General features: G+C 36.5%; 1 protein-coding gene across 2 annotated transcripts in view; it reads left to right on the plus strand.

The window, feature by feature from the left end:
• Positions 1 to 18,830, plus strand: part of SEPTIN7 (septin 7) — a 48,389-nt gene extending 29,559 nt beyond the window's left edge. The window contains exons 8-13 of one of the 2 annotated variants that reach the window (XM_007439587.4): positions 11 to 62; positions 577 to 702; positions 6,520 to 6,540; positions 9,984 to 10,119; positions 16,417 to 16,556; positions 17,800 to 18,830. In XM_007439587.4, the coding sequence (XP_007439649.3) occupies positions 11 to 62; positions 577 to 702; positions 6,520 to 6,540; positions 9,984 to 10,119; positions 16,417 to 16,556; positions 17,800 to 17,839 (515 nt within the window). In that variant the 3' untranslated portion in view covers positions 17,840 to 18,830. The remainder of the gene's footprint in view (positions 1 to 10; positions 63 to 576; positions 703 to 6,519; positions 6,541 to 9,983; positions 10,120 to 16,416; positions 16,557 to 17,799) is intronic. The other variant, XM_088149976.1, reaches the window with a different exon arrangement.
• Positions 18,831 to 21,336: the final 2,506 nt, after the last annotated feature.

Genomic DNA, 21,336 nt, shown 5'->3' on the forward strand with positions numbered 1-21,336 from the left:
TCTCCTGCAGTTGAAAATGGTGAACACTGTGACTTCACAATTCTAAGGAACATGTTGATAAGGTAAGCAAGTAGTTTTTAACATTAATATTGGCAATACATTTCCAAATTTTCCATATATTGGACCGTTCCTATATTTGCAATAAGAGGAACTTGGAGTAAAAGAGGGCTTGACGGTATTTTCAGTGAAGGGTGCCATTGTGTGATGGCACAAGTACAAAAAGAGAATGAGAGAAAAAGAGAAGAAAAACTTGACATCCCATGTGAAAACAGGGTTTATTTGCCCATTTCATGTAGTAAATTTGGGAAATAGTTTGTTAGATATAATTTGAAATAAAATTGATATTAAATGCATCACGGAATAATACAATATTCTACCATTTGAAGGTACAGTTGTAGAATTTTCCAACCCTGAACTAATTTGCATTAACCATAACATTTCAGTTTTCAAACAAACTTTTGAAAACCATTTCCACACTCTGTGAAAGCAAAATTTAACACTATTGCTTATATATAGCATTTATAGGATACTATTCAGGAAATAAGTTGCTGACAAGTTTTTGGTTTCCTTCCCTAGAACTCACATGCAAGACCTGAAAGATGTCACTAATAATGTCCATTATGAGAATTACAGAAGCAGAAAATTGGCAGCTGTAACATACAATGGAGTTGACAACAACAAAAATAAAGGGCAGTTAACAAAGTAAGTGGTAATTTAGATGGAGCTATAGTTTGTTCTGCCGGGTCCTGGAGAACTATTTGGAGTAAATATTCTGCCATCCTATTAAATTTTTAAATTTTAAAAGACTCATAAAAGAACAGTATAATCCTGTTCATAATCATGATGCCTTCCAAGTTACTGTATCTCAAAATACAAATGGTAGGGGTACAGTAGGAGCACATCGCTGTTGTTTAGATGTGGGCTCCTCATAATCGATTGGCCAGTGTAAGGAACAGGATACTGAACTAAATAGACCTTATCTCATCCAAACAGACTCTTCTATAGAATGCAATTCTGTGCATGTTGGGCTGATTTTAGTCGAACTTATTCTCAAATATGTATGTGCATTGGATAGTAGCTTGATCTGTTTTGAAATATTGTAAACATTTCTGTGGTGCTACTAGCAGGTTACACACAGTAAACATACTGATGAGCTATTTGAAATGATTTGAACTTGTGCTATACATACATTGTTTCTGTATGTGCTTCAGATTTCAGTCCATTGTTTTCAGGATTTTTACTGCAGCATTTGATAAATTACTTCTGGTATTTGTGTGTGCATTCCACATGAAAACCTGGTGGGAAGAATTAACATTATTTGTCAGATAAAGATTCATCTTCTTGCCATTTTGGTAGGAGAAGCACCTACCATCTTTTTCCATCAATAAGACGCCCCCATGTACAAGACAACCCCCACTTTTCCAACCCAAAATTAAGAAATCAATATTTTAAAGATGGTCCAGAACACATTTTTATTTAGTAATTAGGTAACATTGACCTGATACACTTGGTGGGAGGAGGTCCAAACCGTCTCTCTGCAGCTCTATTTCCATGCTCTTTTGCATAACTGATTACATTCAGTCACAAGTGAAACTGCCAATAGCTTGTCTCTGCAAACAGACTTCCTCCAATTGGTTTGTTCAGCATCAGCTGACATCAGTTACATAAGGCTCGTGATTGGAGGAAGTCTGTTTGCAGAGACGGTATGGGCAGTTTCACTCGTGATTGGAGGCTCGTGATTGGAGGAAGCCTGTTTGCAGAGACAAGCTATTTCACTCGTGATTGGAGGCTAGCAATAGGAGGAAGCCTGTTTGCAGGTGCGGTTCTCTCCTCAGCTTACTTCCTTGAATAAGACGCCCTTCAATTTTTAGCATAAGGATTTTAGAAAAAAGTATTGTCTTGTAGTCGGAAAAATACAGTATATTCTAGTCCAAATGAGGTTAATGTAATGTTGCAAGATATCGTTGTTTATGGACCGATTGTCATCATATAGAGAGCAACTCTGCATACTCTTAGATAACATATAATAAGAAGATAACATATAATAGGAAAGAGGTCTGATATTTTATGTTGTCAATTGAACTTATCTTCTGCATATTTTATAGATCTTCCTCTTGCAAGAAAAAAAATTCTGTTTGAGAGTTGTTTTAAATAAAAATATACATTTTTGTTATGGAGGAAGTAAATATCATTGGCCCTAGCATAACTTCAGGTTGATAACAGTGTTTTCAATTTACTTCAGATTCTAGTGTTGCTCGCATTTTTGTTTATTTACTAGTGAGGAGCATATATGTAAAACAAACAGTGAAAGTGTTTGTACCTTGATGTTATTACATTTGCTTTTCATACTGACAAATATCTGCAACATTAAACGTCAGAGTAAGTGCGAGGCTGTTAATTGAGAATGGATTTTTATTTCAGTGGTATCTATGAGTCTCCTTTTCATCCCATTACAATTCAGAATTTTGTCATTGTCTCACCCATAATGCACTATTATTTATTCTTATCTATAGTGGCATGTCTTATTGATTAACATTCTTAACAGATTGAAATGTATAGGTAGAAGATGAGGACAAACATAATGATATCTAAAATTATATCTAATTTGTTCTATACAAAGTGCAAAAAAGTATTAATGGATACTGTTTTTCTCTTAGGAAATAACCAAATATATGTATAGAGGACATAGCATATATTCTCATAAATTTATTTTTGTAAGCTGTGTATAGTCCAGTAAATGCTTTGTGTAGCTTTAAATAGATAAACAGGGTAGCCAAATGAGGACTATTATTTCTTGTAGCTGTAAAACGCATTTATCCCCATCCAGCATTTTTTTGTTGAATATTTCATTTCTGTGCAAATGATAGAATAAGATTTCCAAGTACATTTTAATATGCAATATCCTTTTAACATCTGTAACACTATTTTAACACCTGTAATATTCTTTTAACTTCTGTAATATTCTTTTAACATCTACTATACATACCTTGCAGAGTTATACTTAAAATAATCTATAATGGCAATTCTAAATTTTTGCCATAAAATTAGAGACAGAGATGGTGATTTAAATAAAAACTTGATTTGTGAATCTGATGTTATTAATAGTTAGTATTAGAAAAATAATCAACAGTGAACCTTGAGTTTGCATACCATATGAAAAGAAAGTTTTGTAAGTGTATTGCTTTTCTTTTAGATTAAATACAGAATGTTGTGCCATCCAAACCCATTCAAAGACTAAACCCTTTTTTAGTGAGTTAAGTTCCATACAGTGTTTAAAATGCAAGGCCTGGCACATTTCTTGGCAGAACGTTGTACAAGATAAGTGCCACCAGCAAAAATCTCTAGGCCTTGCGGTTGTAGTAATATCCCAGATTATGATTATGAGGGGAACATATGGAAGAAATTATCTAGATTCCAAACATGCAGGATTTCAAGATTAATATCAGTGCCTTAAACTGAGCCTGTAAACAAACTGACAGCTGCTGTAATTCAGGTAAAAAAAACATAATTGGATCAAAAACTTTGGCTCCAGCAAGGAAGCTATCAGAGATTAAAAAAGGGAACAGTTATTGTGATAATAACTGATTTTTAGGCATTTGGGAGCTGAACAATTAAATGTAAAAATGTAGATGAGTGCTTTCAGAGCATCTTCTACGGAAACTATCTCCCCAAACCAATAAAACAAATTAGAGAATTTAATTCTTGCCCAGGTGCATTGTTCTCTACTATGTCAGAGCTACATTCATTTTGTTGCTTGTCCTCCCCAAAATCCATGGGGCGGGGACATGCTTTGGAGTAGAGACAGAAAGGCAATTGGATATTTATTTATTTCAGGTTTCCACTGTACAACTAATTTTGTGGATAGTGCACACTACTTAGTTGAAAATGCAACATCCTATCGCAGAAACTTTTTAAAAATTCTGCTTGTTTATATACCTGCATGTGTAGCTTCATTGGGAGTATTTCATTATTATTATTATTATTATTTAGATTTTTTATCCCACCTTTACTATTTTCATAAATAGCTCAAGGTGGCAGACATACCTAATACTCCCTCCTCCTCCTATTTTCCCCATAACAATAACCCTGTGAGGTGAGCTGGGCTGAGAGAGAGTGACTGGCCCAAAGTCACCCAGCTGGCTTTCATGCCTAAGGCAGGAATAGAATTCACAGTCTCTTGGATTCTAGCCTGGTACCTTAACCTGGCTCTCTTTTTACCAGATTAATTGTGGAATTTATCTTGAATACTGATCACAAGTGAAGATATTCTGTGTGCCCAACACCCTCAGTAATTTGTTAAATTTGGTATAGACTGAAAAATAGTTGAGAAAAATATTCTCTTAAGTTTCACTATTTAACACAGAAACATATTATCTGGATTAGTTAATACATTGTTCTTCATATAGTTCTCTTAACAATTCTTTTAATCATTTTACCTAATTAGTCTGTTTAATTATTGCTTACCCCTTTCAACAGATTCTTTAAGTGTTGATAGGTTTATAATTCACTTTAGTGATTATGAGTTTAGGATAAAGCATTACAGATTTAATGTCTTTTTTGTCTGTGGCATAAAACTCCATTCCTGATTACTGTCCATGTCTGCTTAATATAGTTTTTAATGAATCTTAAAATAACTCAAATTCGGTTGTGGCATTGCATATAATTGCTTAGGACTAACTGATTGCTTCTGTTTTGTTTTACCCAACCAAGAGGGCAATATCAACCAGTCATTAAATTACCTAAATTAAACATTCTTTAGAAAATCTTTCATACAGCTCATAGGAAATAGCTTAATATTCTTGACTAGTAGAATGTATTTTTTGATGACCGTAACATATTAATTTGAGGTTGTAGCTGAAGAGTTCTGTATTAACTGCAGTATAATTGTCCTGTTTCATATTGTCTTCCCTCAGTTTATAAACTGTTAGTGTGTGAATAAAGAAAAGCATTGCCTAGGAAGAAGGCTTTAACCACCAAACAATTGGGTTCTATCAATTTCCATGTCAGCAAGAAGAGATAGGACCTATCTAGCATAGAATTGGGGGTCAACTCAAGATTTTTCTGAATTTCTACTTTAAGCATCCCAGCCATTATGGCCAATAGTTGAAAAATAATAAAACTACACTTCAGTCATATTTGGACAACCAGTTTCCATCCTTTTGTTTTTGGTTTAAATTTAGCTCTTTGAGTAGTTTCAACATTATGTATTTCTTTAGGAAGGTTATGAAAGATGATCACAACTGTACCTCAGCTTATAATGGTAGAATTTAGTTGGTGTCCCACAGTTGACAACTCAGGATAACTAATAGAGTTTAACAATATGCTAGTTGTATATCCTTCGCTTAATCCCCCCCCCATTTTTTTAATAGCCGTTCCTTAGGGGGCATCAGATAAGATTATTAGACTATCATTGAACAGGTTTTTAATACTAGTGATATTGGTAACCCCTAATTATTTCTAGACTCTTGAGAACATATTCTTATGCATACTATAGAGAATTGGAGGTAACTTTTAAGGCTGTAGAATCAGGAGTTTTTTCATTGGTTTGGACAGGATCTAAAACTTCTAGTGTTGAAATTTAGAAAACCATAATTTTCAGTCAGAGATGTTCAGGTCAATTTATGGGATATTTTAAGTTTGTGCTGAAGTTGTTTCAGTGCAGTGAACTTGCATTCAAAGAGTGCTGTTAAACTTGATGAGTTTTTCTGTGTCTATCTGGCTCCGTTTTATCAAAACAACAATTGCTATTTGTAACTATCGTACCTTGCTTGTGCAGCCTCAGCCAGATGCTATTAGACATTGTTTATGCTTATTGAGTGGTATTTTTAGAACTGACATTAGAAGCAGAAAAGTAATCTATGAAAATCTGCACTAAAACTCTTATTTAAATGGTTTCTAAATTCTTCCAGTTGTATTATTTGTTGTGAAAAACATCCAAAGAGTTTTCCTTATTTAATTCAGAAAAGTAATTGTAGGGTTTCAAATTCATTTTCGAAATACCATTCATGGTTTTGTGAAATTGTAATAATTTGTAAGGGAAAAGGAAAACTAGTCATTGCTGTAGTGTCATGTGAAATTAATTATTGTAAGTATTTTCAGGAAGATACCTTTGATGTGGTCAGTCAAATGAAGTTTTTGCAATATTGCATTTTAATATACCTGCTGGTAGTATAGGTCTAAAGAGAGTTGTAAATCGATGTTGATTTGAGTAGTTAATTAGATGAATATTTAGTCCTCTTTTTAAAAGCATGCATAATTCTGGGCGTACCAACATAGGAAAAGTGTTTTGAAAGCTTTTGCACAGCAGGTCTGCATTAATTATGTGCAACACTTAACTAACAGAATATTTAAAGCCTAGCTTTAACTAACAGTCTACCACTGTGATGGAAATCTTGCTTCTGGAGAGCATAGAAACCAGCATAGCTTCAATCCATAATGAATTTGCTTTTTTTAATTGCTGCTTTTTATTTTTGTGGTTTTATTTAAGCATGCTAAGCTTCTGTATTTTTTGTTTTTTAGATTTGACACAGTTGAAGGCATGTAAGTGGTCATTTCCATTTTTCAAAAGACTTAAGACATTATAAAAAAACACAAGGCTTGTAATGTTAAGTGTAACATTTAAAACTTTAATTTCAGCTTGTGCATTTCATTTTGCTTTAATGTCCTTTTTATTCTAAAATTTCCCTAACACAAGGTTAAAAATTTCTGAGGACTAAGAGCATCTTTATTCACGAAGAGTCTAGAAAGTGATTTGGCTGTAGTTGGAGATAAAATCCACTGTTAATACTGTTATATGAAATGGTACCTGAAAGTATGTCGAGCTCATTTCTTACCTTTTAAGTTAAGGCGATTATCTGAGCATGTAAAAGCACTATCTTGTGAAGATAAAGAAGACTCAGAAATGGTTTACAAAGACTTATCTTTTGGTTTTGGTTTTGTGTTCATAGGATAAATACTACGCATTGTGGTTTGTGTGTCAGCTGGTCACATGCACCCCATTTCTTGCACAACACTGAGAAGAAGTAGTTAGGTAGTATTGCATATCATTAGAATGTGGTATTTCTCTGCTCAAATGTCTTTCAAAATCTCTCCCTTTTCTGAGCACAGAGATATTTGGGTCTGGAAGATACCATATTCAAACATGTACAGTCGTGTTCATTTGTACATTTCTTCAGCATGTAAGGCCAGGGACTCCCCTCAGATTAAGAATTCTCTCTGGGGTGAAATACTCAAATAGGTCTTCTGTTTCTGCAAATATCATTAGCTTTAGTTAATTTTCCTGAATTGTTACTTTTCAAGTCTTAGGTTTTATAATACCTATCTTCACATTATGAAAGGGAAGGCAATTTTAAAGAAATCTCAGCAGTGGTAAAGTTAGCTCTTCCTCCCCCTTCTTTTTTTTAATTGATAAAATTTTGCATATTGATAGGTGCTGGAAATTGTCTAGATTCAATGTATGCGTTTTTTTAAAAATCAACTGCAGGGTTTGGTTGTTTTGTTTTTGTTTTTTGAGAAATGTGTGATCTGTAAACTTGCAAACCATCACTTGTTGAAATAACTGCTGGGTTCTAGTAAGTTTAAAATGTAATTACTCTCTGTGGAAAGGTGGTCTTTGTTGAAATATAGGTAATGACATAGTTATGTTGAGAAAAAAACTGCAGTACAGATTGGTCAATTTTAAGGACACTTTTAGTTTTGTTGCACAAAATCTTTTAAATAAATTTAGATTTGGCTTAGAACATAGGAACTTTGTAGTTATTTTCATGTAATCTTCATTTTTTGCAGGATTCCTGTGACTTCTTTATTCTCTTTTTCTGTATGTTTAGCTTCCCAGTATAATTCTTTAGTAACTATTACATTCACTCTGTCATTTCCTCTTCCCTCTCCTCCATTTGAATTTGAATTCACTTACTGCCTTGTCCAAACTGAACTAAAACTAGTACTTAAGGTTTTTCTGACTGAAGTAGTTGTTCTGTTCTATGATTTATTATAATGTTGTTTTATGACTTCAAGAGGACTGTCCCTATATATACATTTTGGTAGGGGTAGGAATCTTTTGTTTTTTAATGTTCAAGCAGATAAATAGTATTGCTAAATAAAAGTATTATTTTCTTTTTTTTCTATAAACTTACCCAGGAAGGTTTAGTCTCTGAGTTTAGGGATAAAGATTAATTCTTCCTTTCATGTCTGGGTCATTTTGAAAATAGTAAACTGGGACAGTAATAAACTGGAGTTCTACCATAATTACAATTTTAAACAAAATTATTTAAGAAATGTTAGCATCTCTTTAGTATAATTCTGGTAGCATCATGAAGATTAGATTGGATTTTACTACCTACTTAATTTTTTATTCAGTATATTTTTTCATATTTTGTATTGCATGAATGTCCAGGCTAGTGGTGGGAAAATGTACATTGGTATTTTGTGGCATATCCTGTTTTTCTGTTCTTAAACAATATAGAGGTATGCAGATTTTGGTATGTTCAGATTAGAATCTGAAGTACTTTCTAGTGTTTGAACCTGTTTATGGTATGGATTCATAAGCTTTAAAAAAAAAGGAAATACTTCTATGAAAAATATTTCATTTTGAATTGTTTTGAATGTGAATTTGGTCTACTTCAAGTATTTCCAAAATGTTTCAAGCCTGAATCTTTGAAACAGTTTGCTTTGAACTTGGGATAGCAGTTTCATATTCAAGACGAGTTTCATGGAGCTTTATGCTTGAAATACTTCAAAATGAAACATGTGCACTTTTACTTGTGACACACTTCTGTATATCAAAAAACATAAAGCTATTGGCTGGGTTTTAGAACCCTGTTACCAGTTGCACCTATTCGTACACAGACACAGACTGCAAATTCTCTACCCTTTTCCAGCAGTAGCTGCTCATTAATACAGTTCTAAAGTACTGCAAGAGGGCTGTTGAAAGCTCTTGTTTTATACTGCGGTCTATTTTACTTGAGATGGCATCTGATACACCAAGAAACTCCTCCACCGCTTTTTCTCCTAAAAACATTGTTAAGGTTGCTATGTCATAATGCTATAGTAATTGTAACAGCCACGATTGGAACAATTTCCCTTCCAGTGTCTAGACTGCATTCCTCCCCATACTGGCACCTTCCCAAGAATTATAGTTCTAACACATTTAAGGGCACTATGTTTGTGATCTCATATCTATCTGATTCCTGTTCCTCAGTCTTCTCTAGCTCTTGTTTACTTTTTTCTTACGTTAGTTCAATCTCCCCCTTTCTCATTTTTGTCAGTCTACTTAGCTTTGATTGGATAACCTTTCCTCAATCTTCCTACTTCCTTTCATCCTCTCTTTTTCTCTAAGTTCTTTCTTAGCTTTTCATATCAAAATCAATTACCAAGTCATTATCCTGCTATTGTGAAATTGTGGCCCAAGCAAATTGACAGTATTTTCTTTTCTCACTAAAACTTGATGGCAGACTGGATGGTTACTGATTAGTAGTGCCATTAATTGGTATCAGAGGCTTCAACACTGGAATATATGTATGTGTACGTGTGTGTGTATATACACATACATACGTATGTACGTACGTACATACATACATACTCTAGTTCCAAGTTGAGCTTACTGATAAACAGTGATACAATGAGCATTTAGGATAGACTATTTCAGAATATACTACTTAAAGATGCCCATCATGCATCTGTGGTATTGAAACCCACTAACCCAGCATAATACTTTTAACTCTTTAGAATTATTGTTTTTCTTATACTACTATAAATGAAGCACCACATGATTTCATTCTCTCTGTAAACTGGCTTTTCATATTATTTTCCAGTATAGAAGACAATAATATGAGGCATATTAATCTCGTTTGTTAGCCACTCAACTTTGGATTACTTTACATTAAGATGTTGTTTGACTGTTATTGGTGTGTGTCTGTTATGTTTTTCACCAATGAAATATTTGCAAAATAAAATTGAATATAGTCATCTGTTTTGATTTATTGCAGGAGCCCTCTGGCACAAATGGAAGAAGAAAGGAGAGAGCATGTGGCAAAAATGAAGAAAATGGAAATGGAAATGGAGCAGGTATTTGAAATGAAGGTCAAAGAAAAAGTTCAGAAACTGAAAGACTCTGAAGCTGAGGTATGTATAGCCTGATAGAGAATTTACACTCTAGCATCAAGTGAATAAAGTAATAATTAGAAGTAGTATAATATTAATTTATCACTGTGATTGTGCTACTTTAAAGATAGCTAAGTATATATGGATGTACAGTGGTACCTCGGGTTACGAACCGGATCCGCGGCCATTTTCCGCCGTGACACGTGGTCCGCGGCCATTTTCCGCTCGTTCCATGTGGTCCGCGGCCATTTTTCCACCCGTGGCCGTTTTTCCGCCCTGCCGCGTGGTCTGCAGCCGTTTTCTGCCCTGCTGTGTGGTCCGCGGCCATTTTTCCGCCCCTGACGCATGGTCTGCGGATGCTGGAATGGATTAACGGTAATTACATTGAACCTTATGGGAAAATTTGCTTCGGGTTGCGACCAAATAGGGTTGCGACCAGAGTCACAGAATGGATTAAGATCATAACCCGAGGTACCACTGTATAAGGGAAATCAAAGTAAATTCAGTGGGATACTTATGTATATATGCAAGATTTCTCTGCCATATATAGGCAAGATTCCTCTGTCCTATGTACAGTGAGAGACACACATAACTCCTAATGACCTCTTACAATACAGATGGGCTGTCATTTTGCTAAGGGGCAAGGCACAGAGGTAATACAACAACATCACTGGAAAAGTTTTCATCATGAAACATTCAGCCTATTTTGGTGGAAGGGGGTGAATTATTCTGGAAGGATAAAATGGAAATAATTGTGCTAAGCTGAATTTCAGATTTATTTTCCTCACAATGAATTAGACTTTGGGCTGCAAAATAAGAGGACTAATGTGGTCAATGTCCTATTAAGGGAGTTTTAAACCTGATATTACAAGTTTCTGTCAGAATAAGAAAAATATAAATGTAATTGTTCTAATGATCTAAATTGGGTTTTAAACAAAATCCATCTTAAACTGAGATCCAACAGAAAGAATCCAAAAGGAAAAGGACCCTGAATTTTAGATGCGCTCTCCATCCAAGATGAATAAACCCAAATATTTTTCTATACTTCCTGGTTTCTCTATTTTATCAACAAGAGTTGCCAGTTTCCTCTAAAACCTAGATTTCCCCCAAAAAAATGTTTGCATGTGACCCACTTATTTCTGTGTGGCACTTATTTACATATTAATCTATTGGGCAGAAGCCATACATCAAAAAAGGACATGGTCAGCACAAAAAAAAAGTAATGTTATTTGAATATGAATTTAATTATTTGTCCTGGTTAATTTTACCTGTAAAATAAGGTGTCCCACTTATAAAATTGATTACTCTTCTGCATAGATATACAAAAATCATTGCCGCACATAGACATAGACAAGTATGTGCTCATGTTTTCACAGATACTGGGCAAATGTATGCTCAGCAAACAAAAATTGTGCATGTTTACTCTGTAGTAGCTCCTATTTAGTTCAGTAGCTCTTATTTTCAGTTACATATGTATAGTATAGGTTGTTTTATACTAAGAGTGGATTTGTTTAACCTAATAAGTTGGTCATGGCATGTACAGTGGTGAACATTTGTAAAGCTTTTAGAACTATTTATAATTTTGCAATATTGCAATCTACAATATGATCAAAGCTTTAAGTCCTGTTAATAGAGAGAGATTCTGGTTAAATAACACCAAAACAGTATACTATTTCATATCTATATTGAATATATTGAACCAACATTCACTGTCTTTATTGGAAAAAGTAGTAAAGCTGTAGGATGATCAAAAAGGGGTAATTCAGATGAATGGACATTCAAGTGAGAGTTTGATGTTGGTTGCTCCCATATAGTTTGCTCTTCACAACAGAAGTTTGTGAAGGTGAAAAATGCTCAATCCGAAGATATCTCTGTGAACTTCAGAAAAAAGAGTTGTAGATGCTCTTCAGAGAAATCCCAAGATTTGCAGGCCATTCTTGTACTATCTGTTGTTATTGTTAATGAGTCCATCATAAGGAAAGTACTAAACAAAAGTAATATCGGGTTGGCAAAAGACCATCTGGATGATACAACAGGCCATTAGCAGCTTCAGGACATGGATGGCTCATATTTATTCATGGAACAATGGAGTCTCAATTATACCAGCAAACTCTAGGAGAGAATGTAAAGGTATCTATCAGTGATCTGAAGCTTAAACAGATATGGGCCATGCAGTACAACAGTGACCCACACACAAGTAAATCTACAACAGAATGGCTGAATCAGAAGAAATGTTGGGCTTTGAGTTTACAAGTCAGAACAGGATAAGTGAAGTTTACAATTTTCAAATCTCTTTTGGATTATTTTATTGCTTTATTTATAAATATTTATTTGAATTTTATGCCACAGTTTAAAGTATATACTACCTCGATTGCTAATCTTAATCCTTTTTCTCTTTTCTTACACATGTAGGCTTGAGTAAGTCTTTTAGCCTTCTGTGTTTTTAATATTGTTTTTTGTTGAAATTCTTCATGTATATTTCTCCTATTTTGATATTGTCCATATATATATGGACAATGATCAAAATGATCAATATCAATGATTTGATATTGTCAATATATCAAATATATATATATATATATATTTGAAAGTTTTAACAATAATAAGAACTAATACAAACTAAAATAGAATGAAAGAGAAGAAAGAGAAAGGAAGAAAAAAAGTGCAGAAAGAAAAAAATAGAAAATAAGAAAACATATAAAGAAGGATATAAAGAAGTGGCTTCCGATCTTCACAACAGTTATAAGTACAATTATATTTTAACCTCTCTCTCTAAAGTTGAATTATGACTTTCTTCTTTCTATAATCTATCCTGTCTAATCATCAAAACCATAAATCACAAGTTCATTTTTTTTTCTTTTTTACACAAAAAGTCCATAAGGAGTTTCCAGTCACCAAGAAATGTAGATGTTGTATTTTCTCTAGTCAAACAAGTCAATTTAGCCATTTCAGCAAGTTCATCTTCACCAGCCATTCCTCCGTTGTAGGAATTGCCAGATCTTTGTGCATACAATAATCTTGCTGCAGTTATCATACATAAAAACAGAGTTCCATGGCTCTTTTCTAACTGTTTATCCATCAGTCCCAGGAGGAACAGTTCTGGTTTCAATTGACTGTTAACGTTTTAAATCCTCTGAATCACTGTATGTATTTAAGCCCAACATTTTCTAGCTTTTTTACATATCCACCAAGCATGATAAAGTGACCCTTCTTGTTCACACTTCTAACATAAATTTGAAGTACCTTTATACATTCTAGATAATTTTTCTGGGGTCATATGCCAACAGTACATCATTTTATAAGAATTCTCCTTAAGATTATAACATAATGTAAATGTCAATATTTTTGACCACATATTTTCCCATTGTTCCATTTGTATATTATAACCAAAGTTTTTAACCCACTTTATCATACATTCTTTGACCTGCTCTTCTTCTGTTCAAATTTCAGTAAAGGTTTATCCATTTTAGCAATTATGTACATCATTTGTACACAATTCTGTTTCAAATTCTGTCTAATGTTGATTCAGCTTTGGATATTTGCATATTGATTTCCTCTGTGCTGATCAATAACCGCAATAAAATATTTCAGTTTCAAGTCAGAACCCTAACCTTAATGCATGACCTGGAGAAACTGTTTTATGTAAGACACCTTTGAAGTACTAATAAGTTGAAGCAATTCTGTAAAGGGAAATAGTCCAAAATGCCTCCAAGCAGAATTAATCAACAGGTAAAATGTTTAGCTGAAGTCACTGCTGCTGAAGGAGGTGCAGAGTTCTAAAGTTTCACATACTTTTTCCAACAAAGACTGAATGTTGGCTCAAATGTGTAGTAAAGACATAACATGCAATATACTGTTTTGGGTGCTGTTTGCTTAACCAGAATTTATTTATCTATAAATAGGAGATAAAACTTGAGTCATATTGCAGGTTTATGGATTCTAAAGGTTCACAAACTATCTCTCATTGCTGTAGGACTTCTAAACTGGCTCAGTCAGTGTATTAGTCTCCACCTCTTATTCTCCACTACATTCATATGACTAGTGCCTGCACTAGAGATTCTCCATCAGTTGAGGATTCTGATTTTTCTGAGACTTCATTCACAAGGAGAATCTCAAGGATAGAGGAAGTGTTCTATTGCAGAATCCCATCCTATGCAAAAGGGCAACAGGAGAAGAGCACAGTTAGCATGCTCATCCCCTGCCACCCTGAAGCAATGGCATCATTAGGCAACCCTTACCCCATTCATAAGTAATTATGTGGGGAAAAATCTTTCCTTTTCGGGTAAATATAATATAATGGACTATGGTTCGTTTGTTTTTAAGTTAAGCAATGATGTTTTATCTTTCATTATTTTTGTGGAAATGGCAGATTGTGCAGATTGATTGACAGTTCCTTAACTGTTACATAAATCGAATGTTTTGCAAAATACATACAATGGGAAAATGTAAATGAAAACATGCATATTACTGAAAATATACAAAATATATTAGGAAAATGTACATAAAGTTAAGTACAAATTTTCAGGCAGACTGTTTAAAAATGTATAAACTTATAATCACAACAAAATTTAGTTTAGATTAGAAAAATGAGATACTAATGAAATTACCTGTACTGGTGGTCCTAGCTTAATGACAGTAATTGGCACCAGAATTTCTGTCGCTAAGTGATGCAGTCATAAAGCACAATGTCATATGACTGCACCACGTAGTGACAGCAGTTCCAGCAGTCCCCAGTTACTGTCGTTAAGCAAGGACTGTGTGGGTCATTAAGTGAGGACCTCACATGATCGCACCTTCCTGCAGGGAAGCCTGCAGGGAAGGTCACAAATCACGATTACATGATCACAGGATGCTATAATTTTATTTTGTTTATAGAACTGCTAGACTGTTAGGGAGAGCCATTTTGGTGTACTGGTTAAGGCACCAGGCTAGAAACTGATGCTATGAGTTCTAGTGCTGCCTTAGGCACAAAACCAGCTGGGCGACCTTGGGCCAGTCACTCTTTCTCAGCCCTTGAAAGGAGGCAGAAGCAAAACACTTCTGAATATGTTACCAAGGAAACAGGGACCTGCCAAGGGGGTCATCAGGAGTCAAGACTAATTTGAAGGCATGTACACATACACACACACACGCTATTAGGAGATAATGAAGTATATCAAATGTTACAAAAATCTGTGCAGGCATTTTCAAGTTATACGGCCTTCTGATAGTAGCAGCTACTCTGCTCTGGCAATTTATGTAGCATTCACAAAACTCCCTGCAGTTCTTTGAGCACAGTTTGACTGAGACCTGTACTTATTTGCACAATCTGTTGTCAGTCTCTTCACTGAGAGTAACATACCATCACGGACATATGCACCTGATAGCAAGGACCAAAATGGGAGAGGAGGGTACATAGTGCTTACAATGATAAAAGAAAGACCACAAACTGTATTACTTATAATTATATTACACAGTTTATAATAAAAGATAAGAATATAATACATGTATTATGGAAGGCAGGGTGGAAGAGGAAGGAATGGGAAGTCATTTAAATTAGCTAACTGAAAGAGATCAAGAATGGATTAAGCAAAAATGAAGAGGGGAACAATAAAAAAAAATCAGTTAATCACAATTTGTTCACAAGAGAGAGTGTCAAAACCATAAGCAACAGAGTCTAGACAAAACATGGTTCTCCTCTGATGATGTAAGGGTTGCAGATGGTTGTCTGATAAAAAGGCTACTAAAATTTGAGGGCTGTCACATTATTTACTGATTCTACCTCTTCTCTCCCTGTCCAACTAACACATTTTTATCTGAACAATTTCAGTTCCCATAGTGAGGCCTGAGCTTTGAAGCATGCCCAGCTATCAAATTCTATAACAGTGGTGGATCTCCCTCCTATTTTTCTCTCTTAAGTTTTTAAAAATAGGATTTTGAAATCATTGTGTGTGTGTGATATCCTGGAACCCCCACCCCTTTGCAATATTTCCCGGTGTTCTGTTTTGCCCAAGTTTTTAATACTGGAAATGTGGGAACAAATGCCTGGAGGAGGTGTCAAGAACCAGTATCCTTCACTAATACATTTAAATATATGAATGTGCTTTTTATATAGCTTCATTTGCCTAATTTGTGCAATAGGCTCTTGCTGGATTAGAATATCAATTCGGAATAACATTTTTGTGGTGGAGTATGGGTCTGTCCTCTCCCAACTTGCTGAGAATATAGTAAATGAGGCAATCTATATAGTTTTTCTGTTTCTTGGGGGGAGCAGGGAGGTCATCTTAAATTCAGGTTCATATGAATGAGTAACCATATTCAATATGATTTTTCCCCTAGCTCCAGCGACGTCATGAGCAAATGAAAAAGAATTTGGAGGCCCAACACAAAGAACTGGAGGAAAAACGGCGCCAATTTGAAGATGAAAAGGCAAACTGGGAAGCTCAGCAACGTATTTTGGAACAACAGAATTCTTCAAGGTAATTTTCTGCATCTTTCTGATGCTGTGATTTTGAATTATACAGATAGGATCCATTCCACAGAGCAGTGTCCTGTTCTACATGCTTACAGTCCTATCTGCATAGACCAAAATTGTCTGACCAAAACTTGGACTATATCTAAGAACTGACTCTGCTTATTTTGGTTGACACACATAGGACTGTATACATGTGGGCTATAATTCAAGTGTGCTGTATTTTTAAAGATAATATATTTGCATCCCTCTTATGAAGTAGCCATATTTGAACTTGCTTAAAAAATAATAGTAAACAGTATCTGATTAAAACAAAGATGGATTTTTTCCTGATCAAAAAGTCCCAGTCTTCTTTCATTCTCTTTCCATTCCCATTTCAAATTCTGTCTTTTTTCTTACGGCCTAAAATTGCCACCCCTTTTCTGGCAAGCCATATTCTTCTCACATATTATTTCTTCAGACTTGTCTCCCTAATTCAGGATTTTCAAACTACCCACATATAGCCTCTTCATGCTTCCCTGCCATCTTATCTATATAATTCATGGTCATCATTTTTCTCTTATATCTGTTATTCTTACCAGTCTGTACATTTATAAACTCCAAAGCAAGAACTGTATTACTTCACACACTAGGTTTGCTAAATATTCAGAACAGATAAAACCTAACATTTTGTGATGTTTTAGATGTGTTTCTAATAATTATAGTAAAGCTTTGTACAGATTGAGCTAGTTTCCCATATTGATTTTATAAAATAGTTACCTAGTCCCCATGTTGTTATAGATGTTTAAGATTTAAATAAAAGTTGTATTCTATTACATAATATTAATATTACATTAGCACAATAATGTCTGGTTTCGTAATAAGAATCTAAAAAACTCATGTGAGAAGAAAGGGTAAAGGAACGGGTTTTGGTTAGATAAATAATTATCTAACCAAAGAAGGATTTCTTGTGTGTGTATGCTTTGCTTTTTATGCATTAAGCACACCCCTTTTTCAATAATTTGAGCAGCTGACAAAAATGAGGGATTTGCAAAAATTAAGAAGAACAAGATACCACTTGGACTAAGTTAATAGCTCTCTATCATATTACCAGAATCTCTGGCTATCTTACATTTGAAGAACTTTTCAGAACAGAAGTTTTGAGAAAGGAAAAATTAGACTTGTAAGATAGCATAATAATATGAAGGGAACAGTGATTATAATATACGTTATGTCTAAATATATCTGACTGATTCTTTTTTCCCCTCCAGAACTTTGGAAAAAAACAAAAAGAAAGGGAAGATATTTTAAACATATTTACAGACCACCAGTTATGTATTAATTGCCAATATTCCAACCTTGGACGTCAGTGTGTCTTGGGATCTCTTTGACCAATCTTGCACCAGTTGTATCCATATGTTTGGATTTAATAGCATGACAAGTTTTTTTTTTTGTTAATTTTGATGGCACTCGAGAATACCTTGAATTGTTTAGGATGTTGTAAGCTTAGGAAAACATCTCTAAGTACTGTTTTTTAAAACAAAACAAAACAAAAAAGAACAGAAGTCATTTTAATGTAAAAGAACATTTTACTGTTGTACAATCATATTCTGGTGGTTTGATTTGTTTACAGAATATTCCAATATACAAGGACTTGGGAAGGTTTTCCATAAGGATACATTGCCATAATATAATACGAACTATGCTTCTATTATAAAAAATTCCATTCAGTGCATCATATATAATAATGTAATTTAGTCTAACACAGTTGACCCTATTTTTGACACTTCCATTGTTTTAAAAATAGACATGGAAAAACAAACGTATAGGCTTATGGGGCACCTAAAGGCTTTTTATAACAATCCTTTTATTTGTTTGTTTGTTTGGGATTCATTAAATGTATGCTATCCTCATTTAGTAATCGCGTTAGCCCGATGAATTTCATTACTGCTTCATTTTTGTAATAACATATAATTTAGATATTTTTTCCATATATTGGCCCTGCTAAATAGAATGTAGTTTCTTTCATATGATAGGAACCAGTGAATAAAACCTTTCCTTTAATTCCCCTTTACATTTTATGGTAAGTAGCAGGAAAATGCATTTATAGGTCATTTCTAGAAAACAATGTGGATTTAACTACCAACCTGTTTCTACCTATGTGCAGTCAGTCTTCTAGAAATGAGAATCATGGCCTTTTGAGAAAAGTCACCATTCTACGTTTAGCTGTATTCATATACTGCATTTCTGTATTTTTGTTTGTATTGTAAAAAGTCACATAATAAACAATGTTGTGATGTAACATACTTGAGTACGAAGGATTATGTTAGTTGAAAAACCATATTCTTAAATAAAAAGACTTCTGCTAAATTTAAATGATATTATTTTAAATACTAGTACTATTTTACCCAGTGTTTTATCCACTATTGATTAGAAAATGCAGTCTAACTTGCAACCAATGGGGAATCTCACTCCCTTTAGGTAAACCTTTTATATATCCACCCCCGGCGCCTGATGGACCCATCTGGGTTTCAGAGGGAGCTGGGGGATATTCCTGTGGACCTGCTGCACGGTCCAGCGGAGGCCCTGGCTGCTGCCTGGAATAGAGAAGCGGCCGGGGCCTTGGACAGGATTACGCCTTTGCGACCTCTCTTGCCATGTCGGCCCCGACACTCCCCGTGGTTTACGGAGGAGTTGAGGGTGCTGAAGAGGGTTAAGAGACGTCTAGAGCGCCGCTGGAGGAAGACACGGACTGAATCCGACGGAACACATGTTAGAGCCTCTATTAAGTCCTACATTGTGGCGATAAGGGCGGCGAAGTGTCAATACTTCTCCGCCCTTATTGCGTCTGCAGAGTGCCGCCCAGCGGTCCTGTTTGGGATCACCAGGTCCCTCCTTGGTAAGGGGGATGTGGTGGTTCATTTGCAGGGCCGCACGGAGGAATTTGCAGAGCACCTGCAGGATAAAATCGCTCGAATTCATTCCAAGTTGGACTCTGAGCGTGGTGCAGGGTCTGGGGAGATACCAGGGGATCGTTCTTGCCTAGTTAGCTGGGAACGGTTTGATCCTGTGGTTCCTGAGGAAGTGGACAGGATCCTCCAGACTGTGAGGGCCATCACTTGTCATCTGGACCCATGCCCCTCCTGGCTGGTGAAAGCAGCTCGGGAGGGGACATGTGGTTGGATCCAGGCGATGGTTAAGGCATCCTTGCAGGAGGGAGTGTTTCCAGCACCCTTTAAAGAGGTGTTGGTGCACCCCCTCCTCAAGAAGCCCTCCATGGATCCTACTGTACTGGACAACTTTCGTCCAGTCTCCCACCTCCCCTTCTTGGGGAAGGTGGTTGAGAAAGTGGTGGCTTCGCAGCTCCAAAGGGTCCTGGAGGAAACGGATTATCTGGACCCTTATCAGTCAGGTTTCAGGCCCGGCTATGGAACGGAAACGGCATTGGTCACACTTATGGATGATCTCTGGTGGGAGCGGGATGGTGGTAGTGCGACCATCCTTGCTCTCCTTGATCTCTCAGCGGCGTTCGATACCATCGACCACGGTATCCTATTGGGACGGCTCAGGGATATGTGGGTGGGTGGCACAGTTTTGTGCTGGTTCACCTCCTTTCTCCAGGGCCGATCCCAATTGGTGGTGATAGGGAGCGAGAGGTCCCATCCTCGGCCCCTTCTTTGTGGGGTGCCGCAGGGTTCGGTTCTCTCTCCGCTCCTTTTCAACATCTATATGAAACCGCTGGGTGAGATCATCCGTCATCATGGGATGAGGTATCATCAGTATGCTGATGATACTCAACTGTACATCTCCATCCCTGGTGAGGTAAGTGATGCTGTGACCGCCCTCTCGTGGTGCCTGGAGGCTGTGAGGGTCTGGATGGGGAACAGCAGGCTCCAGCTGAACCCTGGCAAGGAGGAGTGGCTGTGGGTTACTGGCTCCTTTGTATCCGGGATGTTGTCATTGTTGGTCTTGGATGGGGTAGCACTGCCCCAGACAGACCCAGTGCGTAATTTGGGGGTCCTCCTGGACTCACGGCTCCTGCTCAAAGAGCAGGTGGCAGCCGTGGCCAGGAGGGCTTTTGCACAGCTTCAGGTTGTGCACCAGTTACGCCCCTTCCTGGATCGGGATGCTTTGCGAACAGTCACTCATGCTCTTGTTATCTCCCAGATAGACTACTGCAATGCGCTCTACATGGGGCTACCCTTGAAGAATATCCGGAAGCTTCAGCTGATCCAGAATGCGGCCACGGGAGCAATTTTTGGGGGCCGAAGAAGGACCCATATAACACCCTTGTTCTGTGAGCTGCATTGGGTACCAGTTTGCTTCCGGGTCCAATTCAAGGTGTTGGTTATCACCTTTAAAGCCCTACATGGCATGGGGCCAGGCTACCTGAGGGACCGCCTCGCCCCCACGATTTCAACCTGTCCCACCCGATCTCACAGAGAGGGCATGCTCCGGATCCCCTCGGCAAAAGAACTCCGACTAGCGGGGTCCAGAAGGCGGGCCTTCTCTGCTGTAGCCCCCGCCCTTTGGAACATCTTGCCCCCGGAGGTGAGACAGGCCCCCTCACTCCAGGCCTTTCGGAGGGATTTGAAGACCTGGCTCTGCCATCTGGCCTGGGGCAGGGAGGAAGGATATCAGAAATGGGGTTGGCTGGGCCCTTAGCGGCCTGGTGTGGCCCCTATCAGCCTCTTGGATTTTTTAGCTTTTTTATTTTTGTAATGTTTGGTTTTTATAACTTCTAATTGTATTTCTGATTTTAGTTTGTTGTAAGCTGCCCAGAGTCCCCCGTTGTGGGGAGATGGGCG

The sequence above is a fragment of the Python bivittatus genome, unplaced genomic scaffold (genome assembly GCF_059951505.1).
Source record: "Python bivittatus isolate LINGU-HERP-01145 unplaced genomic scaffold, Pbiv_v1 ctg000610_np1212, whole genome shotgun sequence".
Classification (NCBI taxonomy): domain Eukaryota; kingdom Metazoa; phylum Chordata; class Lepidosauria; order Squamata; family Pythonidae; genus Python; species Python bivittatus.